This window comes from Terrapene carolina, unplaced genomic scaffold (assembly GCF_002925995.2).
Source record: "Terrapene carolina triunguis isolate 2854851 unplaced genomic scaffold, T_m_triunguis-2.0 Scaffold58, whole genome shotgun sequence".
In the NCBI taxonomy this organism is placed as follows: Eukaryota; Metazoa; Chordata; order Testudines; family Emydidae; genus Terrapene; species Terrapene triunguis.
In genome coordinates, this window is record NW_020664409.1 from 104,914,170 (window position 1) to 104,940,649 (window position 26,480).

General features: G+C 40.1%; 1 protein-coding gene across 1 annotated transcript in view; it reads right to left on the reverse strand.

Annotated features, from left to right (window-relative positions):
* The window catches only part of TRAPPC9 (trafficking protein particle complex 9), an 848,931-nt gene that overhangs the window by 632,505 nt on the left and 189,946 nt on the right, over window positions 1–26,480 (reverse strand). Inside the window, exon 17 of the mRNA XM_026646706.1 lies at window positions 24,963–25,087. Within this exon, the coding sequence (XP_026502491.1) occupies window positions 24,963–25,087 (125 nt within the window). The remainder of the gene's footprint in view (window positions 1–24,962; window positions 25,088–26,480) is intronic.

Sequence of the window (26,480 nt, forward strand, 5' to 3'; positions counted from 1 at the left end):
TTGCCTCTCGCTGTAATATAAGGCATCCCCCGAAAATAAGACCTCCCAGATAATAAGGCCACCCCGGAATATAAGGCCCCGAAGCTCCAGGAAAAATAAGACCTCCCCTGAAAATAAGACCTAGCGCATCTTTCGAAGCAAAAATTAATATAAGACACTGTCTTATTTTCGGGGAAACACGGTAGGTGAGGAGATCACCTCCAGCCCAGCTAAACACTGGAAGGGAAGCTTAACGATACATTTTAAAAGGTATAACAAGAGCTACTTCCCATTTTTTTGTCTGCTGAAGTACCAAAGAGGTAATGCTTCCAGGCATGGTCATTCAGGGATCACACCTCAACCACCTCCCTAGAAGACCACTCTTTCATAGGAGAGCTCATATTGCCCTAGACAATCCTTTGTTAATTTGCTTATTTCTTCACAACATGAATAATTTTTTAATTCAGGCCATCTTTATTTACTGCTTTTACAGAGGATCTGCTTTGCTTCAATATCTTGTTTACCAAATGTGCCATTAGTACAAGGAGAAGTTCTGCTAAGGCATTCTTAGAAGAAAAAAAACCCACCACTTTCCCCAAAATTGTCAATTAGCAGCTGTCTCGAATTGTAACATAGGAATCATTAAAAAGGGGATAGAGAATAAGACTGAGAATATATTATTGCCCTTATATAAATCCATGGTACGCCCTCATCTCGAATACTGCGTACAGATGTAGTCTCCTCATCTCAAAAAAGATACTGGCACTAGAAAAGGTTCAGAAAAGGGCAAATAAAATGATTAAGGGTTTGGAACGGGTCCCATATGAGGAGAGATTAAAGAGACTAGGACTCTTCAGCTTGGAAAAGAGGAGACTAAGGGGGGATATGATAGAGGTATATAAAATCATGAGTGATGTGGAGAAAGTGGATGAGGAAAAGTTATTTACTTATTCCCATAATACAAGAACTAGGGGTCATCAAATGAAATTAATAGGCAGCAGGTTTAAAACAAATAAAAGGAAGTTCTTCTTCACGCAGCGCACAGTCAACTTGTGGAATTCCTTACCTGAGGAGGTTGTGAAGGCTAGGACTATAACAGGGTTTAAAAGAGAACTAGGTAAATTCATGGAGGTTAAGTCCATTAATGGCTATTAGCCAGGATGGGTAAGGAATGGTGTCCCTAGCCTCTGTCTGTCAGAGGGTGGAGATGGATGGCAGGAGAGAGATCGCTTGATCATTGCCTGTTAGGTTCACTCCCTCTGGGGCACCTGGCATTGGCCACTGTTGGTAGACAGGATACTGGGCTAGATGGACCTTTGGTCTGACCCGGTACGGCCTCTCTTATGTTCTTATGTTCTTAACTGTTTGAGAAGAGAATGAGGCACAAGAAAGGAACGAAGGAGGAGAGAAGTTCAAAGATGGCAAAACATCAAACATGTCTAAAGAACTACTGCAGCATAGAATTATTCTACAACAGATTCAACAGGATTAAAAACTGAAAGCCTGATCAACACTGAAGATGCAGTTATGAACCTCGAGGGCTTAAATGAAGCAACTCCAGACTATTAATTTAATAACTGGCATAGGCTGGGTTAAAATGTAAGACCACCTTTGTATCATATTAGGCACCAAATGGATCTTGAAACAGAAGAGAAAAAACCTATAGCATTAAAGAAAGAATTAAATCACTGAAATTTCACCTCACTCCTGCTTCAGGATTTTACTTTTCAGGTTGCTGAAATGAACAGATTAGTGCTGTAAAATGCCACTTTTTAAAATTATTTTTCTTTACATTTCCAGCTTCTCTACAACTATCTGATATGAGGTACACATTAAGGGCCCAATTATTTCATTCTTACAGTAAGTAGCTGTAGTAGGAAGAGGGCCTGAAACACAAAACCTTGTATCAGAGGTCTGGTATGGGGCCTGAGCTAAAGTAGTGGTCAAAACTTTGCTAATATAAAGCAAAATCAGGCTGTGGCCTAGAGGCAGGCCCTGCTCACAGAATCTGGTACGAACAGGGCTGATATTGCAAAAACACACATTCCTAAGAGGTGCTAGGCACAGAGCACTCACACAAACACATTCCAGAAGGGTGGTACTAGAACACCTCCATACCAATATATTCCCTAAAGATAACAGGAACACGCTGACTGCTCCTAAAGATAAGGTCAAGATGATAATGTGATGGATAAAAATGTACAAAGTGATGGGTGGTAACTGGCTACATCAGATAGTGTCAACTAACTACGTCAGAGGGGCAGTACATATCTTTTTATATATCAATACAAACAAGTTATCTCAGAGGGAGTGACTTTGGCTGTCCTAGGGGGATAATGGAAAGTCTCGCCATTAACTGAGCTAGTCCATTGCAACAGGCGTACATGTGTTAGTGTACCTGTAACCACTGAGTGAGGACATTAGGACCGTGCTTCATTAACAATAAAACTGACCAAGTGTTTCACTACATACCGAGTCTGTGGATTTATTGGGCAGTTTGATTGGAGCCTGCTGTACAGGCTATCTGGCCAGAGTCAGTACAGCATGCAGAAAGAACACACACACGCAGCCGAACATCTGACCACAGAAGCACCTTACTCCAGGAATAATCCCAATGAAATGAATGTAATTATTCTAGAGTTAGATACTGATCAAGCGCGTAATGCCTTGCTTACACTTATGATGGTGTATAGAGTACAGGCACTACACATGTAGTTGGTCGCTGCAGTGACAGTCGGCTGCATCCATCCCATTCACTGTAGTGTGCGGCAACACACAGCAGTGAAAGGCTCACTGTGGTGAGGAAAGGCTCTCGCAGTGGGAAGCAGCACTGAAAGACTCCGGCAGCTGGGAGGTAGGAGGACACTACACTGTTAAATATAGCAGTGCAAGCATAGGAGTCATCACTTTGGTGTACAGTGAGCTATGTAGGGTATATACCTTAGGCCTTGGCGACACTTGGGAATTCACAGCGCTGCCGCGGCAGCACTGTGAAGCGCGAGTGTAGTCGCGCTGCGAGAGAGCTCTCGCAGCACTGTATGTACTCCACCTCTCCGAGGGGAGTAGCTTGCAGCGCTGCGAGCGAGCGTGCAGCGCTGCAGGCGCTGATTACACTGGCGCTTTACAGCGCTGTGCTCGGGGGGGGCGATTTCACACCCCTGAGCGCAGCAAGTTGCAACGCTGTACAGCGCCAGTGTAGCCAAGGCCTTAGAGTTCAGGTGTGTAGGGCACTCTACTAAGCTGTGCCTCACTGTCTACACTGCTATTTATACCCGTTCTAGGTGGACATATACTCTACACACCGCCATACCTCTAAATGTACTATAAGAGTGGGAGAATCTGGTCCTAAATGGGAAGAACACATAGCACTATTTGAAACACTCCTAAAGCAGTTCTATAGTTATTCCATAATAAATAGACACCACCTGTGTTTCATTATGCTAAGAAATGCTGAATCAATTTCTGAATTTTAGTACAGTTTGAAAATCTAATGAAGAATTACAATGGATTTCAAGTCTGTCCATTCAGCCAGTAGTTTGTTTTCTGTATTATTCCTGGTTTTTTGTGCTTTGTAAAACCAAATTTCATGCTGTTCCTTTTAGAAATAACGATGTTGGCTCTGTATCTACCATCTTCTCTACACATCTTTTTGAAAATGGACCTCACTCATTTTTTACATTTTTATTTTACAAGATTATTTTATTACATTATTTAAATAGAGTGAGATTTTTCAAAAGCACTTATACTTTGTTTATACTGTTGCACAGCAACCTGAATCTTTCAGTTCATGAAGGGCCCCTACATAAATAAATTTTGGTAGGGTAGCCCTTTGAGATCTGCCATGAAAAATGCCATATAAATATTAAATGTCATCATTGGGATTTTCAAAGGATCCGAAGAAAACTGAAAAAGCCAGCCTCCATTTTTAAAAGGATAATAGAGCTAGCTCATTTAATTACCATTACACCAAATATTGTAAATAAAAAGCACATTAACCAAACAAACCTGTTAAAAAGTTGTCAGGATTTTATCTAGAATGAAAAACTTAAGGGGGGAGGGGAAATCAAAAATGTATTTGAGCCTAATTTTGAAAACATTGGAGGGAAATAAATATAACATCATCAAAAATGAACAAACAGACTTATATTTGGACCCAGCAGAGAAGGATATAGACAGACACATAGGGGGCTGATAGAAACACAGCTGTGGTCTATGGATGTAGCTTTGTTGTTCTGGCAGCAAAACAAAACAGTGAGGCTATGCTTGAATGAGCACAGAATGCCTAACCATTTAAAAGGACAGGACATCACATTCCTCCTTAAAAACACTTACCAAATAGATCTACATTGTTATTTAAATGGCTAACTAAGAACACTATATAAAAGTCATGGGTGGACTTCAGCAGACTCCTAAATTGCAAGGGATTATTCTTCCCTAGAACAGCAACTGATAAACTAAACAATTGATAAGTTTTTGCACTTGTTTGGGATAATGTGGTAATGGTAGTGCAGCAGTGTACTGAACAACAAGAACAGTCAGGGGTGAGGCATCAATTGGATCTCGTACAGAATCAACTGGATCAGGTACCAAAATATCTCCCAACAAGCTGTTGAAATTAGGAGCTGTAACAGAGGGAGGTCCGATAGGAGGAAGAGAAGTCCTAACGCAACATCTCCAGACTCCGGTATTTGTCAAGGCTGCAACTGGTCCAATATGCCATTTCCATAAAGTAGCATCCGATAGCTACACCACAAAAAAGGTCCCATGCATTCCACCAGTTGTCCAAGTATCCATTTCACTCCACAACCATAGTTAAAAGTCCATATTAAGTCTCCTACTTGATGAGGAGTCTCACATTGTTGGTCGATTTGCATAGCTTGGGTTTTGGCAACATCAGGATGCAGCAGGCCCAACAGATACACCAAGATCACTTAAAGAAAAGAGTTGCAGGAGACTCCTGGTTAGTAGCATGTGGATTCTTCCTGTACACAAGCAAGAAATAGTCCAATTCCTACTGATGACTCAAGAATTGACTTGTTAGCATTTAAGGCATGCTTAAGTGTTTGTACAAAGCAGTGCATGAGTCCATTTGTACCATAATGGTATGGAGCAAAACATGCGCGCTGAACTTTAGGTGAAGCCAAGAATTTCTGAAATTCTTCTGAACAAAGTTGAGGTTCATTATCACTCACCAAGTGTAATGGTACATCAAATCGGCTAAACAAGGTACAAAGATGTCTAATGGTCTTGATAGCTGTAGAAGAAATTCTGAAAATGTCTGGCCATTTCAAATGGACATTGACTATGACCAAAATCATATAATCTTCTAAAGATCTGGTAACGTCCACGTGAATACGTGTCCAAGGAGTCTGAGGCCATGACCAACGGTATAGATGAACTGGGCAGGTTCTTGCTGAATTTGCTGACATGTAGTACAGCACTCCACTGTCCCCTCAATGTCTTTGTCAATCCCCGGCCACCATTGCTTAAATGCACACTCAGGTTCTTTAGTCCAGTTCCATTTTTTCTTTGCTTGTAAGGGTTCATGTAAAGGTGACAATGACCTTAGTAGTCAAGCAGTCCTAAGAATGTATGTAACTGTGACAAGTTCTCTGGTGCTGGTGCTTCAAAAACTGCCTTCTCTTTCATTGGTGATTTCCATATGCCCCAGGTATGAATTACAGATCCAAGGTATTCAACTGAAGGTTTCAAAAATTCATCTGTCTCGATGTACCCTCCAGTTAATGGTCTTCCTAATGTTGCAAGACAGCACCCATATTCCAAAGAAGATCCTCTTAAACCTTTCTTGTAACAAGGATGTACTCCATATAGCATTGAACTCAGTTCAGTCCCTTCAGGATTTCATTCACGGCTCTCTGGAACAGGGCAAGTGCCAATGTGATACCAAAAGGCAATCTGTTATAATAAAATAAACCTGTGTGTTGATTGAGAGACACTTGTAAGATGCCCAATCAATCTCCATTTGTAGGTATGCATTGACCAAATCCAATGAAAAAACTGTCCTCCATTAAGTATAGCAAACAAATCTTCAATATGAGGTAGTGGATACTGGTCTGCATATAAAACTGAATTAAAGGTCTACAAATTCAGACTGAGCCATCCCTCTTGGTCATTGGTACAATGGGTGTACCCCATTCACGGTGTAAAGCCAGGCATAAGACTCCAATGTTCACTAAACAGTCCAAACCAGCCACCACCAGAGGCTTCAGAATATAAGGCACAATTCTGGGCTTGCAATATTTTTGTTGGCTATCAGACTCAAAAGTGAGATTAACTGATACATTACTCATCTGTCTAAGTTTTTTTTCAAAAACTTTGCAGTGTCCGTCCAGTATTTCTTAAAGATTTCGAGGTGTTTCCATGATCTCCTTGATCTCAGTCCAATTCAGAGTGAGTTTATCAAGCCCAGTTCTGCCAAATAATGGTGGATACAGTCCTTCAGTCATATACAAGGGTAGAACAACTGATCGTCCATCTATTTTTACCTGGAGTATACCTTTTGGGACTAACTTTTCTTCAGTATACATCATCTGGAAGAAACTTCCATGGTTTTGATGAACTTTGACAAAGTCTGGTGATAGGTAGATGCAGAAATCAATGAAAGGCAGCTCCAGTACCAAGCTCCATTCTTGTAGGAACTCCTTCGATCAAAGGTGTAACCCAGATGCAATCTCTTATTCCAGCCTCTAATAACATACAGTGCTAGATCTTGGTCATTATCACTAGAGATCTTGTCTTCATTATAAATTCCCAAATTCCATCCTCTCTTAGGTTCACTCTTCATAGGTGTCTTCTTTGATGGGACAGCTATTGTTTGTTGCTGAAGGCTGAACTGTTCGATAGGTCACAGAGATGTGTCCTTTTTTCTAGCAAATTTTGCAAATGACTTGGCATTCCCAGCACCCTGACTCAGCAAGTGTAGTTTGTGCACAATGGCCTCACGGAAATTCCTTACATTCCCATGGTCCTCTGTCTCACTGATTCAGGAGGTGCATTTCTCAGCTCACACTAAATTCCAGAGAATCTTTCACTGCAGTTTCCATGGCAATAGCTATTTCAACAGCCTTCTTGAATGTAAATGCTGATACAGTAAGTAATGTCTTCCGGATCTGGTCATTGCATAATCCAGAGACACACTGGTCACACAGGGCATCACTTAATATTTGTCCAATATTATTATCTGACAACTTCCTTAGAGCAGGAATGAACTCTTCTACCAACTCTCTACTTCCCAGATGGAACCAATATTGTTCTGCTATCATCGATGGGATAGGAGAAAAATATCCCTGCGTTGCTGTAGTAACTGCAGCATACGTGGCAGTTTCAGGCACAGGTGGGGACAATAGGTCACACAGCAGTCCATGTGCCTTTTGACACATCACTGTCAGTAAGGTTGAAACTGTCCATCCGCCTGGAATATTGTTGCAAGCTACAAATTGCTCAAAACATTCACGGTACACCACATAATTCATGATTTTTGTCCAACTCACAAATAGTGCTCCAAAAATTGCCATTTCACTTCTCTCCTATTGAACGTCAAACCCTCACAGACATCTTTTCTCTGACACAAGAAATTTTTATTTCCCTGGTCTTGCAGCTTGTGTCTGCAATTTATTTAATTTATTTATATTTACTGTGCACTATCTGTGCTTAATCTCCCTCTGGCGACCGTATGCTTATGCTGCAGACTCACTCCTTCGGCTTTATTTGGGAACGCTCAGTGCAAGATAAAACTGTCTCTCTCTCTTGACTGACCTACTTGCACGCGGTCAGTCAAGATGGCTGTGTGCGTTCCCCTCACTGCTCCATTTGAATACCTCTGGCAGTAACTACAGAACCCTTTTTCTTGGTTCTATCTTTATTTGCCTACCTTCCCACTCTTGCTAGCTGACTCATGCTGTCCCTTGCAGCAAAAACAGCAGTCTGTCACCTTGTGCCTATAGGTGAACTTTTTCCCTTCTATTTGCTTAATTTTTCTTCTTGTTTAGGAAATGGGAGCACTAGACATTTGTGGGACAGAAGATCTGCATCACCAGCATGTTATATTTGGACCCAGCAGAGGAGAGGATAGCGACTGGGGGCGCTGATAGAAACACAGCTGTCTGCTATAGTGGTAGCTTTAATGTTCTGGCAGCAAAACTGAAACTAACACAAAAGTGAGGCTGTGCCAGAGTGAGCACAGAATGCCTAACCATTTAAAGGAACAATACATCACATTAACCTTCAATTATTGCTACATAAAGGAGTCACCTTTCACACTTATGTCTGGCATAAACAGTCAATATCAAGGACTCAAGAAGAATATCATTACTGTAGTACCTTAACACATGAGCCCTGCCAAAGGAAGGAAAGGTGTTTTACAAAATGGATTATTAAAAGAAACTGAGAATTAATCAGATCTAGAAACATTTATGGAGAGATAACAATGACACTTTCCTAACATTCTAGCCAAGATGTGACCGGGGACCCAGGGGAGCCAGCTGAGGTCATTCAATTAAGGTGAACTGCAAAGAATGCGGCAGACAATCCCCAAAGCTGGTGGATATTCCAATACTTAGATTTACCAAGCCAGCACAAAACAGCTTCTTTATTACCTCGCTGGTTGCCCAGAAGCCAACACAGTTCCCTTAAAGTAACTCAGCCTCAGGCCTCCGCCCAAATACCCAAATAAAGAATGATGAAGATTACTGAAAATCTTATTTCATCATATAAAAAAGAAAAATTTCTACCAATCCCAAACAATTGGACACATTACCTCCCAGGTTAATGAATATTCCAGATTTTACCCAAATACATGCTTACAGCCAATTCTTATTAACTAAACTAAAATTTATTAAAAAAGAAAATAGAGTATGGTTAAAAGATCAATATACATAAAGACATGAGTCAATCTTGAGATTCAGATACATAGCAGAGATGGTGAGCTTTGTAGTTGCAAAGAATTATTTTAGAAATAGTCCAAAGGTTATAATCCAATGTTTATATTTCAGGGCGGTCCAAGCAAAACTGGGATCTCAGTCCTTGTGGCTTAGGCTTCCCCTGCATGAAATCTCACGCAGATCTGAGATAAAAAGGACTGGGACCCAAGGGTCTTTTATACAGTTTTCTAGCATCCACATGACCATACAGACCTGGGTAAACAACAGGCTTTTGATGTAACCTTCTGTTTCTAAGCACCACCAGTAATTAGTTACACAAATTAACACAGGGCAATTTATCCATTAAGCCGTCTGTCAGGGTTCCCTCCCCACTCTGAACTTTAGGATATAGACGTGGGGACCCGCATGAAGACCTCTTAAGCTTATTTCTACCAGCTTAGGTTAAAAACTCCTCAAGGCCCAAATCCTTCCTTGTACTTTGGATTAGGTAACGTTGCCACCACCAAGTGACTTAAACAAACATTTAGGGAGGGCCACTTGGAGCCCTACCTTCCCCAAATATCCCCCCAAGCCCCTACACCCCTTTTCCTGAGCAGGCTTGAGAATAATATCCTCACCAACTGGTACAGGTGAACACAGACCCAAACCCTTGGGTCTTAAAACAATGAAAAATCAGGTTCTTAAAAGAAGAATTTTAATTAAAGAAAAGGTAAAAATTACCTCTGTAAAATCGGGTTGGTAAGTACTTTACAGAATAACAAGAGACTCAAAAACACAGAGGATCTCCCCTCTAGGCAAAACCTTAAACTTACAAAACCAGGTATAAACCTCCCTCTTAGACAAAGGAAATCACAAGCCAAAATAAAAGGAAGCTAACGCATTCCTTCGCTAGTACCCCTCCATCCCGATATAACGCTGTCCTTGGGAGCCAAAAAATCTTACCGCGTTATATCAAACTTGCTTTGATCCGCCAGAGTGCGCAGCCCCCCCCCCCCCCCCCCCCGGAGCACTGTTTTACCGCGTTATATCCGACTTCATGTTATATCAGGTCGCGTTATGTTGGGGTAGAGGTGTACTTACTAATACTAATGGAGTTGGATTGCTTGCTTTCTTGACCTGACTCCGGCAAGCACACAGAACAGACAGACAAAGAACAGACAAAACAAAGCCTTTTCTCCCTCCCCGGATTTGAAAGTATCTTGTCCCCTTATTGGTCCTTTTGGTCAGGTGCCAGCTAGGTTACCAGAGCTTCTTAACCCTTTACAGGTAAAAGGATTTTGTGCCTCTGGCCAGGAGGGATTTTATAATACTGTATACAGAAAGGTGGTTACCCTTCCCTTTATATTTATGACACAGTCTATCACAAACTTTAAGGAGACATATAGACAACGACATTATTTCACCCAAGATTCATCTAAATGTTAACATTCCCTTTTGATCTCTGAATTAATAATTATAGTGACAGACAGGAACAGTGTTTACATTGCTAGCATCTAAGATGCACACAATTAGTATCACTTCTAACAATATAGGTTTGCCTTGCAAAGTTCTAGCCCAGTGTTTCTCAAACTGGGGTTGCTGCTTGTGTAGGGAAAGCCCCTGGCGGGCTGGGCCAGTTTGTTTACCTGTGCCCGTCCACAGGTCCGGCCGATCGCGGCTCCCACTGGCCGTAGTTCACTGCTCTGGGCCAATGGGGGCTGCTGGAAGCGGCACGGGCCGAGGGATGTACTGGCCGCTGCTTCCAGCAGCTCCCATTGGCCTGCAGCGGCGAGCCGCGGCCAGTGGGAGCCACAATTGGCCAGACCTGCAGATGGGGCAGGTAAACAAACCGGCCTGGACCGCCAGGGGCTTTCCCTACACAAGTGGCAACCTCAGTTTGAGAAACACTGTTCTAGCCTATCTACCATGAATGGCCCTAATAACCATTCACATACCTTTCTAACATGACTTTAAAAGGTTGGCTTCGGGTCATTCAGCCTGCAGGACACTTAACCCTTTCTGGTCATGCGTCACACAAGCATTCTCTTACAAATCCCATGTGTTATGTCTTTTGCTCTTTACACAATATATATATAACATGAGAAAACCACATTCACACTGGGGCCCAAGTAATTGTGTTTACTAAATCGATATAACATGCAAGACCCAGCTACGTATATGCAAGGCCCATTTATACCCTGCAACTCTGACAGGGTTTTTGTGGGTTCTAAAACATAGAAGACAGTGAGTGCCACTAGAGCAGTGGTTCTCAACCAGGAGTATGTGTACCCCGGGGTACACAGAGGTCTTCCAGCAGATACATCAATTCATGTAGTTATTCGCATAGTTTTACAACAAGCTACATAAAAAGCACTAGCAAAGTCAATACAAACTAACATTTCATTCAGACAATGACTTGTCTATACTGCCCTATATACTATACACTGAAATGTAAGAACAATATATTCCACTTGATTTTATAATTATATGGTAAAAATGAGAAAGTAAGCATTTTTCCAGCAATAGTGTGCGATGACACTTTTGTATATTTATGGCTGATTTTGTAAGTAAATAGTTTTTACGTGACATTAAACTTGGGGGTACATAAGACAAATAAGATTCCTGAAAGGGATACAGTAGTCTGGAAAGATTGAAAGCCACTGAATTAGAGGGTTCACAACCTATTTAAAGGGATACTAACAAATTTCTATATACTACGATGAGTAGTACACCAGTGTAACAAACTAGACTACACCAGATACTCTGGACCATGGAATAGGACATTCAATACACACCTCCCCCAGTTAAAACAGAATAGGTTTCAACACACAAACTGGCCTTTTGAGGCACACTGCCATGTCTTGTTCCAGCTTCTCTCTGTGGATATTGCATTAAACCCCAGGTAAATAGTTTATGACAACTAAAACTTTGAGTTGTTATAATTACTGAACAGTGAGTAACAGAAATAGTAAGTTTGAACATAGTAATTTCATTATAATTTTCTTTTCAGCTTCAGGGTTCACCAAATTTTATAATGATATCATTAAGCATTTTTCTATAATACTAAATTTATGATATTATTAAAAACCCAGTCACTTCAAGAAGTCAGTGACTGGTATATTGGAACAGACATTTGTAGAAAAACATTATTGTAGACTGCAGGGAATTGCATGTAAAATATTGGTAATATTTACTGTTCCAGTACTCTCATTTATAATTTTTAGGCTTGAAGCAGTTTGTGTTTTTAAGCACCCATATTCAGAAATGTCCAAATTAGTATATTTCAAAGCTGGTAATGGAAGTACGCAGTTTTTGAAATACTGCTGTATATTAATTTTCATTTGCAGAAACTCACCTTATTTTGAAGGCTCGTTTATCTACATTATACAGGGCTAACATAACTACATTTCTATGAATTATCAGCATTTCTGACAGGCACAAATATTTCTAAACCATAATTAGAGATGCATACAACATTTTCATGGAGTACTCAAAATATATTTATTATTTTGACAGGTTGTTCCTAATTGTTTGCAAACTTAGAAATTTCCACTTCCTTCTTGCATTAGCTGTTATCAAACCATTATTATTAGCTTGAATACTGCATGGTTAACCTTAAAATATACCTCAAATTGGTCCAAATAGCACGCTGGCCTTCCCACACAGTGTGGGCTATGGGGCAATACCTGGAGGGCAGTTCACTCCTCCTTGGGTATCCTGAAGCAACAGTAAGCCAGTATGGCATATCCTCTAATAGGAGGGTTTCTTGTTGGGTAGATTCAGTCCCTATAATAGGCTCTTAGATTTAATAGATTCATACAGTTTAAGGCCAGAAGGGACCATTAGATTACCTAATCTGACTTCCCATACATCACAGGCCATTAAATTCCATCTACTTATTCTTATATTGAGCTCAATAATTTGCATTTGACTAAAGTGTGATTTGTGTTTCGATAAAGCATATTAAAGACATCAAGTCTTGATCTGAAGACAATGAAAGATGGAGAATTCGCCACTTCCCTTGGTAGTTTGTTAAGGGTTCATCACCCTGACTAGAAATTATGCACACATTTTTAATAATCAGATTTTCTCTGACTTCAGCTTCCACCTATTGGTTCTAAAGAGCCCTTTAGCACCCTGTATTTGTTTTGCATGGAAATACTCATACATTGTAACCAAGTCCCCATTAGTCTTTTTTTTCTAAATAAACTGACTGAACTCTTTATCTCTCTCAATATCAGGCATTTTCTCCAACCTATGAATCATTTTAGAGCCCCTCTCCAATTTTTAACTGCCTTTTTAAAATGAGGACTCCAGAACTGGACATCATAGTCCAGTATTGGTCTCACCAATGCCGTACACAGAGGTAAAAATCTACATACTCTTACTCTACTATTTGTATATCCAAGGATCACATTGGCCTTTTTTGCCACAGCTTTACACAGGAAGCTCATTTTCAGATGCTTGTCCACTATAATCCTTAAATCCTTTTCAGAGCCACTGCTATCTACAATACCGTCTCTCATTTTGTAGGTACAACTTGCATTCCTTTTTCTTAGATGTCTAAGGAAGGTAGGTTACTTACCTCATAGAAACCGAAACTTTTAGAGATGTGTGGTCCGTTTGGGTGTTCACTGTGGATGTGCATAAGCTCCGTATGCCCAGGATGGGAAATTCTTCAGTAGGAGCGTCCTTCGGTCTATGTCTCCTTGTGCTGCAAACCCAGGGCATAAAGTAACAATGAAGACCACCTATCCCTTCAGTTCCTACGTTACCATGAATCACAAGGATCCAAAGAGGAGGAGGAGGAAGGTTGGTAGTGAATACCCATAGGGACCTCACATCTTGAAGAACTCCATTTACTATAAGGATAAGTAATCTTCCTTTCTTCTTTGAGTGCTGGTCCCCATGGGTACTAACTGTTGGTAATTTCCAAGCAGTCCTTATTTCGGAGGATGGTCCAAGGAAGTAACTCGGAACGCAATCTGCCGTACTACTGAACCAAAGGATGTTTGACAGTGATGCAAATGAGGCAGACTGTGCTCTCGTTGAGTAAGCTTTAATACCATATGGAGGAGGAGTTTGAGAGCGAGTAGCAGAAGAGGATGCAGCCAAAGATCCATCTTGAGAATCTCTGAGATGGTTTCACCCTTCATTCTTCTGGCAAGTTTAGGAGATTTACTCAATAGCTTTGGTCCGATCAAAGTAAAAAGTTAGGACCCTTTGAACATCCAGATAATATCTCTTGTCATTCCTAGCATTGTGAGGCTTCAGGTAAAACAAGGGCAGATGAATCATTTGATTCAGAGGGAAGTCTGATTGGACCTTAGAAACAAAGAGGATGTACTCTGAAGGACACCGTATCTCAGTGAAAGATGGTATACAGTGTATCTCCCACAATGGCACCAAGCTCACCTACCCTCCTAGCTGAAGTAATCTCTGTAAAAAAGGGCCGCCTTCATTTATAAGTATAGGAAGGGGCATGAAGACAAGGGCTCAAAGGGAAGCTACGTAAGTGCTGCTAGTACTAAATTCAGAACCCAGGGAGGCATAGGTCAAGATACCAGAGGGAAAGTTTTAATAGTGTCTTTGAAGAGTTGGACTGTCAGGTGGTGAGTGAAAACTGAGTAGCTTTCTAAAGTAGGAAGCAGACTGAAAGTTTGAGTGTCTTTAGGGACAGGATGTAGTTACAGATACACGGAAGTTCTGGCTCTTCCAGAAAAAGGTGATCTTTCTGGTAAAACTCTTCCACACAGCAGTGTAATACTTACATGTAGAAGGTTACCACTATTAATCAAGATGGATTGCACTTCTTGTGAGCAAGTTCGCTCTAAGTATGTTGCCCAACTAAAAACCAGGCTGTGAGCCAGAGGGGAATCGTGTTGGGATGGTTGGTTTTGCCCCAATTCTGAGAGAATAGTGTGGAGAAAAATTATAAATGTACCTGCAGGTGGTCAATTACAGGGCCATCGTTAACCCAAAACGATGGTCTGTTGTCCTGCATTTTCCAGAGAACTTCAGATATGAGGGGAATAGGAGGGAAGAAAAACATTAACAATTCTGACCATGGGAGAAAGAAGGCTACTCCACTCCGGAGTCCAGAACAGGACCATTGTGAGAGCAATAAGTTAAGCATTTCTTGCTTGGGGAAGCAAAGAGGTCCCATGGTGGGTTAATGGATGATTTGTTGGACACTAAAGAGTGCAGCTCCCATTCACAGTCCTCATTGAAATGTTTGCTGAGCCTGTCTGCAAGGGAATTCTGCCTTGTCTTCTTCATAACTAGTAAGTACATGGAGTAAAAACTCCTTCCTCTGTATTCAAGAGGTACAGGCTCTGTAGCTCCTAACTGGATCAAGGGATCCACTTCCTGTTCGAAAATCCTCTTATGAAAGGGATCCCTGAAGAGGGATGGCGAAGAGGGTTTGGAAGGTTGGGTGGACTGGAACTCAGTGGTACATCTAGTGGAAATAAGAACCCATCTGGTCACAGTTAAGGTCTACCACTGTGGAAAGAAACAGGCTAGGCAACTGCCAAACTGTGGTGCTAGAACAATTGATGGACGGCTCTTGAAATACTCATCAAAATCTCTTTTTAAAAAGGCAAATTACTCCAGAAGTAAGATGCTGATGGAGCCAAGCGCCTGCCTTATTGCAGGCTTGGTGGCTCATAGGACTGTTGGTGGTCAAACAGCTGTGATGGTGGCCAGTATCTCTGTTGCTGCAGTCTCAAGAATTTTCTCCAGGAAGGTGGGATACATATATAAAACCCAGCATGCAGAGGATGGCATGAGAATCTTTCAGTGAGTGGAGTATCTTGTTCATCTTCTTGCTGAAGAGGGGTTCTTGTTAACAACCTGTAATCCCTGACTTGATCTGAGGGTGCAAACTAAATTACATATCACGTGCTAAGGCATATTAAAATGTCATCTAAAACAGACGCTATTAGAGCTGTAATGCAAGAGATGTAAAACAAATAAAGCAAGCTTTGCAGTAAACTGAGGCCTAATGAGCCTATTAATAGTTTTGATAGTCTAATTAGCAATAGAGTTAACATAACTACATTACCTAAGGCTATAAGATTTATAAATAGTTTGCAATATGTAGCTTGTGATAAACAAGTATACCATAAGAACATAACGGCCATACTGGGTCAGACCAAAGGTCCATCCAGCCCAGTATCCTGTCTACCAACAGTGGCCAATCCCTGGTGCCCCAGAGGGAGTGAACCTAACAGGTAATGATCAAGTGATCTCTCTCCTGCCATCCATCCACCCTCTGACAAACAGAGGCTAGGGACACCATTCCTTACCCATCCTGGCTAATAGCCATTAATGGACTTAACCTCCGTGAATTTACCTAGTTCTCTTTTAAACCCTGTTATAGTCCTAGCCTTCACAACCTCCTCAGGCAAGGAGTTCCACAAGTTGACTGTGCGCTGTGTGAAGAAGAACTTCCTTTTATTTGTTTTAAACCTGCTGCCAATTAATTTCATTTGGTGGCCCCTAGTTCTTATATTATGGCAACAAGTAAATAACTTTTCCTTATTCGCTTTTTCCAGACCATTCATGATTTTATATCCCTCTATCATATCCCCCCTTAGTATCCTCTTTTCCAAGCTGAAAAGTCCTAGCCTCTTTAATCTCTCCTCATATGGGACCCATTCCAAACCCCTAATCAATTTAGTTGCCCTTTTCTGAACTTTTTCTAATGCCAGTATATCTTTTTTGAGATGAGGAGACCACATCTGTATGTAGTATTCGAGATGTGGGCGTACCATGGATTTATATAAGGGCAATAAGATATTCTCTGTCTTATTCTCTATCCCTTTTTTAATGATTCCTAACATCATAGAATCATAGAATATCAGGGTTGGAAGGGACCTCAGGAGGTCATCTAGTCCAACCCCCTGCTCAAAGCAGGACGAATTCCCAACTAAATCATCCCAGCCAGGGCTTTGTCAAGCCGGGCCTTAAAAACCTCCAAGGAAGGAGATTCCACCACCTCCCTAGGTAACGCATTCCAGTGCTTCACCACCCTCCTAGTGAAATAGTGTTTCCTAATATCCAACCTAGACCTCCCCACTGCAACTTGAGACCATTGCTCCTTGTTCTGTCATCTGCCACCACTGAGAACAGCCGAGCGCCATCCTCTTTGGAACTCCCCTTCAGGTAGTTGAAAGAAGCCATCAAATCCCCCCTCATTCTTCTCTTCTGGAGACTAAACAATCCCAGTTCCCTCAGCCTCTCCTCAGAAGTCATGTGCTCCAGACCCCCAATCATTTTTGTTGCCCTCCGCTGGACTCTTTCCAATTTTTCCACATCCTTCTTGTAGTGTGGGACCCAAAACTGGACACAGTACTCCAGATGAGGCCTCACCAATGTCGAATAAAGGGGAACAATCACGTTCCTCGATCTGCTGGCAATGCCCCTACTTATACAGCCCAAAATGCCGTTAGCCTTCTTGGCAACAAGAGCACACTGTTGACTCATATCCAGCTTCTCGTCCACTGTAACCCCTAGGTCCTTTTCTGCAGAACTGCTACCTAGCCATTCGGTCCCTAGTCTGTAGCAGTGCATAGGATTCTTCCGTCCTAAGTGCAGGACTCTGCACTTGCCCTTGTTGAACCTCATCAGGTTTTTTTTGGTCCAATCCTCTAATTTGTCTAGGTCCCTCTGCATCCGATCCCTAGCCTCCAGCGTATCTAACACGCCTCCCAGTTTAGCGTCATCTGCAAACTCGCTGAGAGTGCAGTCCACACCATCCTCCAGATCATTAAATAAAGATATTAAACAAAACCGGCCCCAGGACCGACCCTTGGGGCACTCCGCTTGAAAGTCAAGAAATAACACATCCACTGCTTTCCCCTCATCCACAGAGCCAGTTATCTCATCATAGAAGGCAATTAGGTTAGTGAGGCACGACTTCCCCTTGGTGAATCCATGCTGACTGTTCCTGATCACTTTCCTTTCCTCTAAGTGTTTCATAATTGATTCCTTGAGGACCTGCTCCATGATTTTTCCAGGGACTGAGGTGAGGCTGACTGGCCTGTAGTTCCCCGGATCCTCCTCCTTCCCTTTTTTAAAGATGGGCACTACATTAGCCTTTTTCCAGTCATCCGGGACCTCCCCCGATTGCCATCCTGTTTGCTTTTTTGACTGCCGCTGCACATTGTGTAGACGTCTTCAGAGAACTATCCACGATGACTCCAAGATCTCTTTTCTGATTAGTTGTGGCTAAATTAGCCGCCATCATATTGTATGTCTAGTTGGGGTTATTTTTTCCCCAATGTGCATTATTTTACATTTATCCACATTAAATTTCATTTGCCATTTTGTTGCCCAATCACTTAGTTTTGTGAGATCTTTCTGAAGTTCTTCACAGTCTGCTTTGGTCTTAACTATCTTGAGCAATTTAGTATCATCTGCAAACTTTGCCATCTCACTGTTTACCCCTTTCTCCAGATCATTTATGAGTAAGTTTAATAGGATTGGCCCTAGGACTGACCCTTGGGGAACACCACTAGTTACCCTTCTCCATTATGAAAATTTTCCATTTATTCCTACCCTTTGTTCCCTGTCTTTTAACCAGTTCTCAATCCATGAAAGGATCTTCCCTCTCATCCAATGACAACTTAATTTACGCAAGAACCTTTGTTGAGGGATCTTGTCAAAGGCTTTCTGGAAATCTAAGTACACTATGTTCACTGGATCCCCCTTGTCCACATGTTTGTTGACCCCTTCAAAGAACTCTAATAGATTAGTAAGACATGATTTCCCTTTACAGAAACTATGTTGACTTTTGCCCAACAAGTTATGTGTCTGACAATTTTATTCTTTACTCTTTTTATTTGAACTAATTTGCCCAGTACAGACTTTAGACTTACCGGTCTGTAACTGCCAGGATCACACAAACCACACAAACCTGAATACAAGATTTGTAATGGATCTGGGCGTTTGCATAACCACATTTACGTATCAAAACGATTGGGAAATGTAGGACATAAATAGCTTATACTAGCAAATGGAACCTTAATTACATCCCTCAGAACAACAAACATGGGCAGAGGACTGAGACCTAAATCAAATATGATCCTGGATGTAAGGAAAAGGGTTATAAAAGATGGTCAGAACAAGTTCTAGTTAGGACACCAGGGATGACGGAATGGTGGAAGCATGAGTGAGTATGATGAAGCTTTGTGGTAATCTCCACTTACTTTTTCTTTTATCTTTGCTGTTATCAGCCTCTACAAGACTGTAAGTAAGTATGTCAGCATTTGGGGATTGCTTTATCTTGTACCAGCCAAAGGCTCTAAGTATGCACAATCATTTTAATTAGGGCTGTCAATTAACTGTACTTAACTAAAGCGCTTAACACAAAACAAATTAACTCGATTTTAAAAAGTCACAATTTTTCAGTTTTAATCACTCTGTTAAACAATAACAGACTACTAATTTAAATTTATTATAAATATTTTGGATGTTTTACTACATTTTAAGATGTATCGATTTCAATTACAACAGAATATAAAGTATACAGTGCTCACTTAATATTATTTTTATTACAAATATTTGCACTGTAAAAAAGATTAATTGATAAATACTGTTTTTTACCTCATACAAATACTGTAATGTAATCTATCGTGAAAGTGCAACTTACAAATGTCGATTTTTACATAACTACTCAAAAACAAAACAATGTAAAATTTTAGAGCCTACAAGTCCACTCAGTCCTACTTCTTCAGACAATCGCTAAGACAAACAAGATTGTTTACATTTATGAGAGATAATGCTGCCCGCTTCTTACTTACGTCACCTGAAAGTGAGAACAGGCATTCGCATGGCACTGTTGTACTTGGCGTTACAAGGTATTTATGTGCCAGATATGCTAAACATTTGTATGCCCCGCCCCATTCATGCTTCAACCACCATTCCAGAGGACATGCTTCCGTGCTGATGATGCTCATTAAAAAAATAATGCATTAATTAAATTTGTAACTGAACTTCTGAGGGGAGAATTGTATGTCTCCTGCTCTATAGTTTTACCTGCATTCTGCCATATATTTCATGTTATGGCAGTCTCGGATGACAACCCAGCATATGTTGTTCAATTTAAAAACATTTTCACTGCAAATTTGACAAAACGCAAAGAAGGTACCAATATGAGATTTCTAACAATAGCTACAGCGCTCAACCCAAGGTTTAAGAATCTGAAGTACCTTTCAAAATCTATGGGGAACAAGGTGTGGAACATGCTGTCGGAAGTCTTAAAAAGGCAAAACTCCCATGCGGAAACTACAGAACCCGAACCATCAAAAAAGAAAATTGACCTTCTGTTGGTGGCATCTGACTCAGATGATGAAAATGAAGGTGCATCGGTCCACATAACTTTGGATCATTATTAAGCAGAGCCTGCCTGTTCTCACTTTCAGATGACATTGTAAATAAGAAGCGGGCAGCATTATCTCCCATAAATGAAAACAAACGTGTTTGTCTTAGAGATCGGCTGAACAAGAAGTAGGACTGAGTGGACTTGTAGGCTCTAGAGTTTTACTTTTTTGTTTTTGAGTGAAGTTATGAAAAAAAAATCTACATTTGTAAGTTGAACTTTCACAATAAAGAGATTGCACTACAGTACTTGTATGAGATGAATTGAGAAATATTCTCTCTTTTGTTTGTTTATTTTTTACAGGGGAAATATTTGTAATAAAAATAATAATATAAAGTGAGCACTGTGCACTTTGTATTCTGTGTTGTAATTGAACCTAGGCCCGACAGGTATTTAAGGAGGCATCCTCAGCAGCTATGTCATGGCAATACACTGAACAACTGCCCCGACCAACAGCCTTAGTGCTCAACGCCTACAGTAGCCACTTCCAGGCCTCTGATTGGATGGACAGGCAGCACTCTCAGTGGGCATCTGGACTATATAAAGACTCCAACAGGAAGAGGAAGCTGTCTGAGCAACACACCATTGTCTCCTGGTTGCTGCCTAGACAATCCAAAGTTGCTGTTCCACCTGATCTTACCTAGCTGTCCTGCTACCTCATCTGATCCCACATCTTGCTGCCTTGCCTGAGGTCACTTTCCCAACCCACAGATCCAGCCCATCGGATTGAATGTTCTGGCCACTGACCCCTGCAAGAATGCTGAACGCTGTCCCGGACAGGCTCTAATACAGATCGACCTGCCTACTCCCTGACCACTTGCACACACTTCATTAGTGCTCTGGACTGCTGCCTAACCCGCCTCCGCCATCAGGCATTACAACCAGGTTACCAAGTGATCCACACTGCTCTGGTCTGACTGACCTTTTCTCATCATTATTTGCCACTCCACCAATCTTTGTCTAATCTGCATATTTTATCAAAGTGATTTTATATTTACTTTCAGATCACTGGTGAAAAACATTGAATAGCATCAGGCCGGGCACAATCCTTGAGGAATCCCACCAGCCCTCCACCCCATTCAATTATTTCCTATTGTTAAATAGTTTGAGAGTTGTCAGATAGTTCTTAATCCACTTAATATGTGATCTATTGATATCGCACGGTGCTAATTTTTTTATTACAATATCATACAGTAAATAACTCAAATGCCTTACAAAAGTTAAATACTGTATATTGCATCTACACAGTTATCTTGTAGTTTTGTATTCTCAAAGAATGAAGTCAGGATTGTTTTACAAAACCTATTTTCCATAAAACCATACTGATGAGCATTAATTCTATTCCTATCATTTTATTATTTATTAGTTGAATCCTATATCAGCTTTTACATTATTTTGTCTGCAATTGATGTCTGTGTAACCAACCTATACTTACCTGGGTGATCCTACTTGCTCTTTTAAAATATCTGTAGAATATTAATATACTTCCAGTCTTTTTGACTTTCCCAAGTATTCCAAAAATTATTAAAAATTAAAATAAGAGGGCCAGAGATCTCCTCAATCCATGGGACTCTCGAGTGCAAGTTATCAGGGCCTGCTGATTTCAAAAATATTCATCCTTAGTAAATGATGTTGAAAATCCTCCTCGGTTACTAATGGACTGGAAAGTACTTCATCACCCACATGTGATACAAGCACATCATCCTGCTTCTTTCCAAATACAGAACAGAAACATTTAACAAACACTTCTGCCTTTTTTGCATCAACAACAACAATTTTACCCTCTCCGACTAGTAATGGACCTATACCATTGCTAGGATTTCTTTTGTTCCCAATATACTTACACTCCTTATTGTCCCTTAGCCCTGCCAGCCATGGATTTTTCCATGGGTTGGCTAGCTGGAGCACATGACAGTTGATAATAGCAAGCAAGGCAGATGGACTATGTTACAAGTCTTGGGAATAAATCAGGCTCTGACAGGGCCTTAGTTTTAAGTAGGCTAAGCTCTGGGGCTGACACACTATGGTTTGAGCATCCAAAAAAGGGAAGGCAGCTGATTTACACTGATACCGGAATACATTACCTTGAGAAATTATCGTTATAGAATTAATCAAGTTGCGGCCAGTTGGCAAAACCCAGATGAGTATCTGCCCTCAGTGGTCCTTGCCACTGACAATACACCTACATTCTGCAGACTGCAAAGGCTATTCATTTGTTTTTGGGGAGCTAATCGGAGGGTTGATTTTAATTTACAGAGATCTAGATATTTTGGGTCCTGGGTACTATAAAGACTATCCATTTCCTTTACCTAGGAGAAGGAAGAGTACCTGGGCTATGGATTTATCTCATCCATAGTCGACAATGGCCTATGTTAACAGATCTTAACACAGACTGTAAAGTTTATTTGTTTATCCAGAAATGCCCCCTGTAAATAAGAAGTCTGATTGGGTTGAACTTTTTTAACTAACTCTTGCAGGTTCACTGCAAAGAGCTTTGTGCTGTTAGATACTTTTAATACTGACAACCTTTTTCCTGTTTTAATCTTAATATCTTTTCTCCAACAACTGTACATGCTAAAAACTAGAGTGTGTTGAGGACTAAATCTACTCTACAAAAATCTCTAAAATGCATGTTAAGTCCGAAATCTCAATATATTATGCCAATTTGTTGCCACTGAAATATTCCATGGGAACATGTCATTTTCAAGAAATCTTTTTAAGGAAACCTGCCTGGTTTTCTGCTATGTTGCCTGCCCACATACCCGTCTTCCCAGGCTGCTGGGGAGCCCGTAGTCCAATGTGCCACAGCCCCCAGCAATACTCAGGTCCTCAGCTGCTCACCTGATGGGCTTCTGAGGAGCCAGGACTTCCCTACTGGCCAATTCCCTGGGCTACCTGGCTCAGAGGGAAAGTAAGCAGATGGGAAGCTAGCAAAAATGTTAAGAAATTTCCGCTTCAAGACTTCCAAAATGCAATTTTTCAAATACTTCCTGTCTGTGGGAAATTTTGCTTCTCATGGGATAGACTTTCTAGGTTCCCATACAGCTCTATGTTAATTACACATGATTGCTGAACATCTGACTGGTTTAACTCCAGAATGTTTGCACAATCATGCTGGTAATTTGCAGGGATGAGCATTTGGAAAATCACTTACTGTTTAAAATCAGACTTGCAATCTCATAAAATAAATTGAAAGACTGCAAGAATATTTTATAATCCCTCACATTGTCACTAACACTACTTAACTCCACTAATTACTATTTCTCTATTAACATGCAGAAATAAATCAAAGTGCATTAGTGATAATTAATAGTCCAAAAGAATCATCTTTTCAAACATCTTCATCTGATTATTGATTGAACAGAATTGTAAATAGCTCTGCCATAGGAAGAGAGTAAATTCAGATACAAAGTAAGGTTCTGAGAGAGAAATGTAGAGTCTGAGATTTGTAATAATAAATTATTAGGCCTGCTCAGCAAAATATTTTCAAATATATAAAATAATTAACTCTGCTAGTTTCTGATGTTATGGTCTAGTGCAGGATGTAGATCCCAGATAGAAGATGCACCAGATACTGAACTAACATTATATTCAATCTTCACCAAAAGACTGAGAAGAAAGACCATTTAACAATTAACTTTAATGTGATTTTTAACTTTTCAAATGCAAATTTAAAAACTTAAAAAATAACGCTATTTCATTCAAACTGAGTAAATCTACAAAGCTAAAACCAATACCTAAGTGAGACTCATGACGGTAAGAAATCTATCAGGTTTCACATTTTAATTTAATTTTATCCATGTAATTTTACACCATGGAAAATACATATGACACCCACAGAGCCAGAAAAACAGAAAACTTGTGGGAGTGGTCCAGAGTGACATCCTGAATTTACTTTGAAATGCAGAAGAACTAATATAAAGAATAAAGGATACGATATAGAAATTGTCCTACTTTTGACATCTCAATTACATTTTTTTTTAAATTGGAAGCAATATCTTCTGCAAAACCTGATGAGTAAGAATACTGTTCAAATATTATTCCACTGCCGGAAGACACCAGTCCAGTAGTTTAAGGCTTCCACAGCATATAGACTATCTTTACCCATTACAGTTGCTTACTCCAGGGCAGAACCCCTTACAGTAAGCACAAATAGTGTAGCTTCTACCCACTTAAATACTGACTCATACCACTACTGTTTCCTATTTTTAAAACTGACATTCACTAAGCTGTCTCCTGATTATTCCATCTTATTATTATTTACATATCATCAATAGCAGGCTTCACACCTTCATAGCTGTTTGTAAAACAAGTCCCTGTTTCTGAAGCAATTGCACTCTCCTGACAAGTACATTTTATCAAAATGAACCAACTAATACAAGCTCTTTACATCCTCTCTGTATTACAGGTCTAAATTAAAAAAGGCTAATGTGTGTGTGTGGGGGGGAGAATAAACAATTTCATGTGTTTTCTCTACTTGATAGTGTCCCTTAAAGAAGTTCTGTGCAGATAGCCTCAACTTCAGTTTCATTGTAGAATTTTTAAAATATAGAACACAAAATCTAAGACTATAATTCAAATAATACATCTGAACAACAACTATGTAAAGAAAATATTTGACTGTCAAAACTCCTCTTCCATATCTTTACTACAACACAAAATAGAATGCAGTGCACTGAAGGCTGAACCATTCACCTACTTCAGTACCGCTACCTTACCTTTACATGACTGAAGTCACCAACTTTGCCGCTTTCAGTTGGATTGATAGGTTTGCTGTCTACTCGTGGTTTGACAATCTGTCGAAAAGGACTGGAAAGTGGAAGTCCACTAATACTTATTCCATCTAGAAAAAGAAAAGGATCAGAATTTTTTATTTTGTTTTGTTTTCAAGTTCTAAGTAATATTCCAGATTGCCTAGAACTAAAATACCCCTAATACATTATCAAATGGAAAGGAAAAAATCAGGGAAAGAAGCATAGCCTCGCTCTCTCTATTGCACAAAGAGTTTAAAGAAAAGATGCAGTCACGATTTTGATCCTGATCCAATACTGACTAAAGGCAATAGAAAGCCTGCCATTGACTTCAGTGGGCTTTGGATGATATTCTCTATTTAGCTAAATTAGTACATTAGAACTCAATGAAATCCACAAGAAAGGAGAATAACATGAAAAGGTACAAAAAGGTTTAAAATGTGTCCCCCAAATTTAAGATTAGGCTGGTGCTTATTAAATTAAATGAGAGACGCAAAAGATGGGATTTCTTCCCTAACGATTATAACGAAAAAAAGCAATCAACTGGTTAACTCCTGTAGAATAACTTCTAATAATATGCCTGAGGAATCCCTTTTCATGTCTATTTTAATAGGGAGCATGAAATAATGGCTTGATGTTTTCTACAGATTACTGATAATGGGATGCATGAACAGAATGGGAATTTCAACATATGATCATTTATAAAGTAATGCAAATGCAAAATGGAAACCTAAGTTGTGTATTGTAATAGTCATCTCAAAACTGAATGAGAAGTACACATTTTCAGAGTCACATTCTCAACTTTATATTTTACTAGTAGCCAGTGTATATTAATATATATGTATGTACAGTAATCAAAAGAAATGTCAACAGAACTTTTGCTACTACTGTAATAAACTCATGTACCTAACTGAAGGGAAACAAAAATCCCATCCATTTTCATTGTAATTGTTTTTTTTTTTTTCCATTCTATTAAAGACCACATACTAAGCAAAAACTGCTAAAAATATATGGGAAAACAACTCTTAAGGGAGACAAAAAAAGGTCAGAAATGCAGGAAACTTCATCTGATTACAAATATTTTAACATGCAGTAAGCAGCGTATTCACAACTCAACATGCAAAGTTTTAGCTGAATAAGTACCACGAATGCTAAAAGTTTGAAGAAAAGAAAATTCTGTTTTATTCCCTTGTAGTGCACAAAGCAACAAATAATTTCATACACCGATTAAATCCAAACTGAAGCTAAGACTTACCACAAAAGCCATTACACCAAAGTATTGGAGTACTATGAAATGAATAATAATATAATAATATATGGAGATATACCTATCTCCTAGAACTGGAAAGGACCCTGATGGGTCATTGAGTCCAGTCCCCTGCCTTCACTAGCAGGACCAAGTACTGATTTTGCCCCAGATCCCTAAGTGGCCCCCTCAAGGATTGAACTCACAACCCTGGGTTTAGCAGGCCAATACTCAAACCA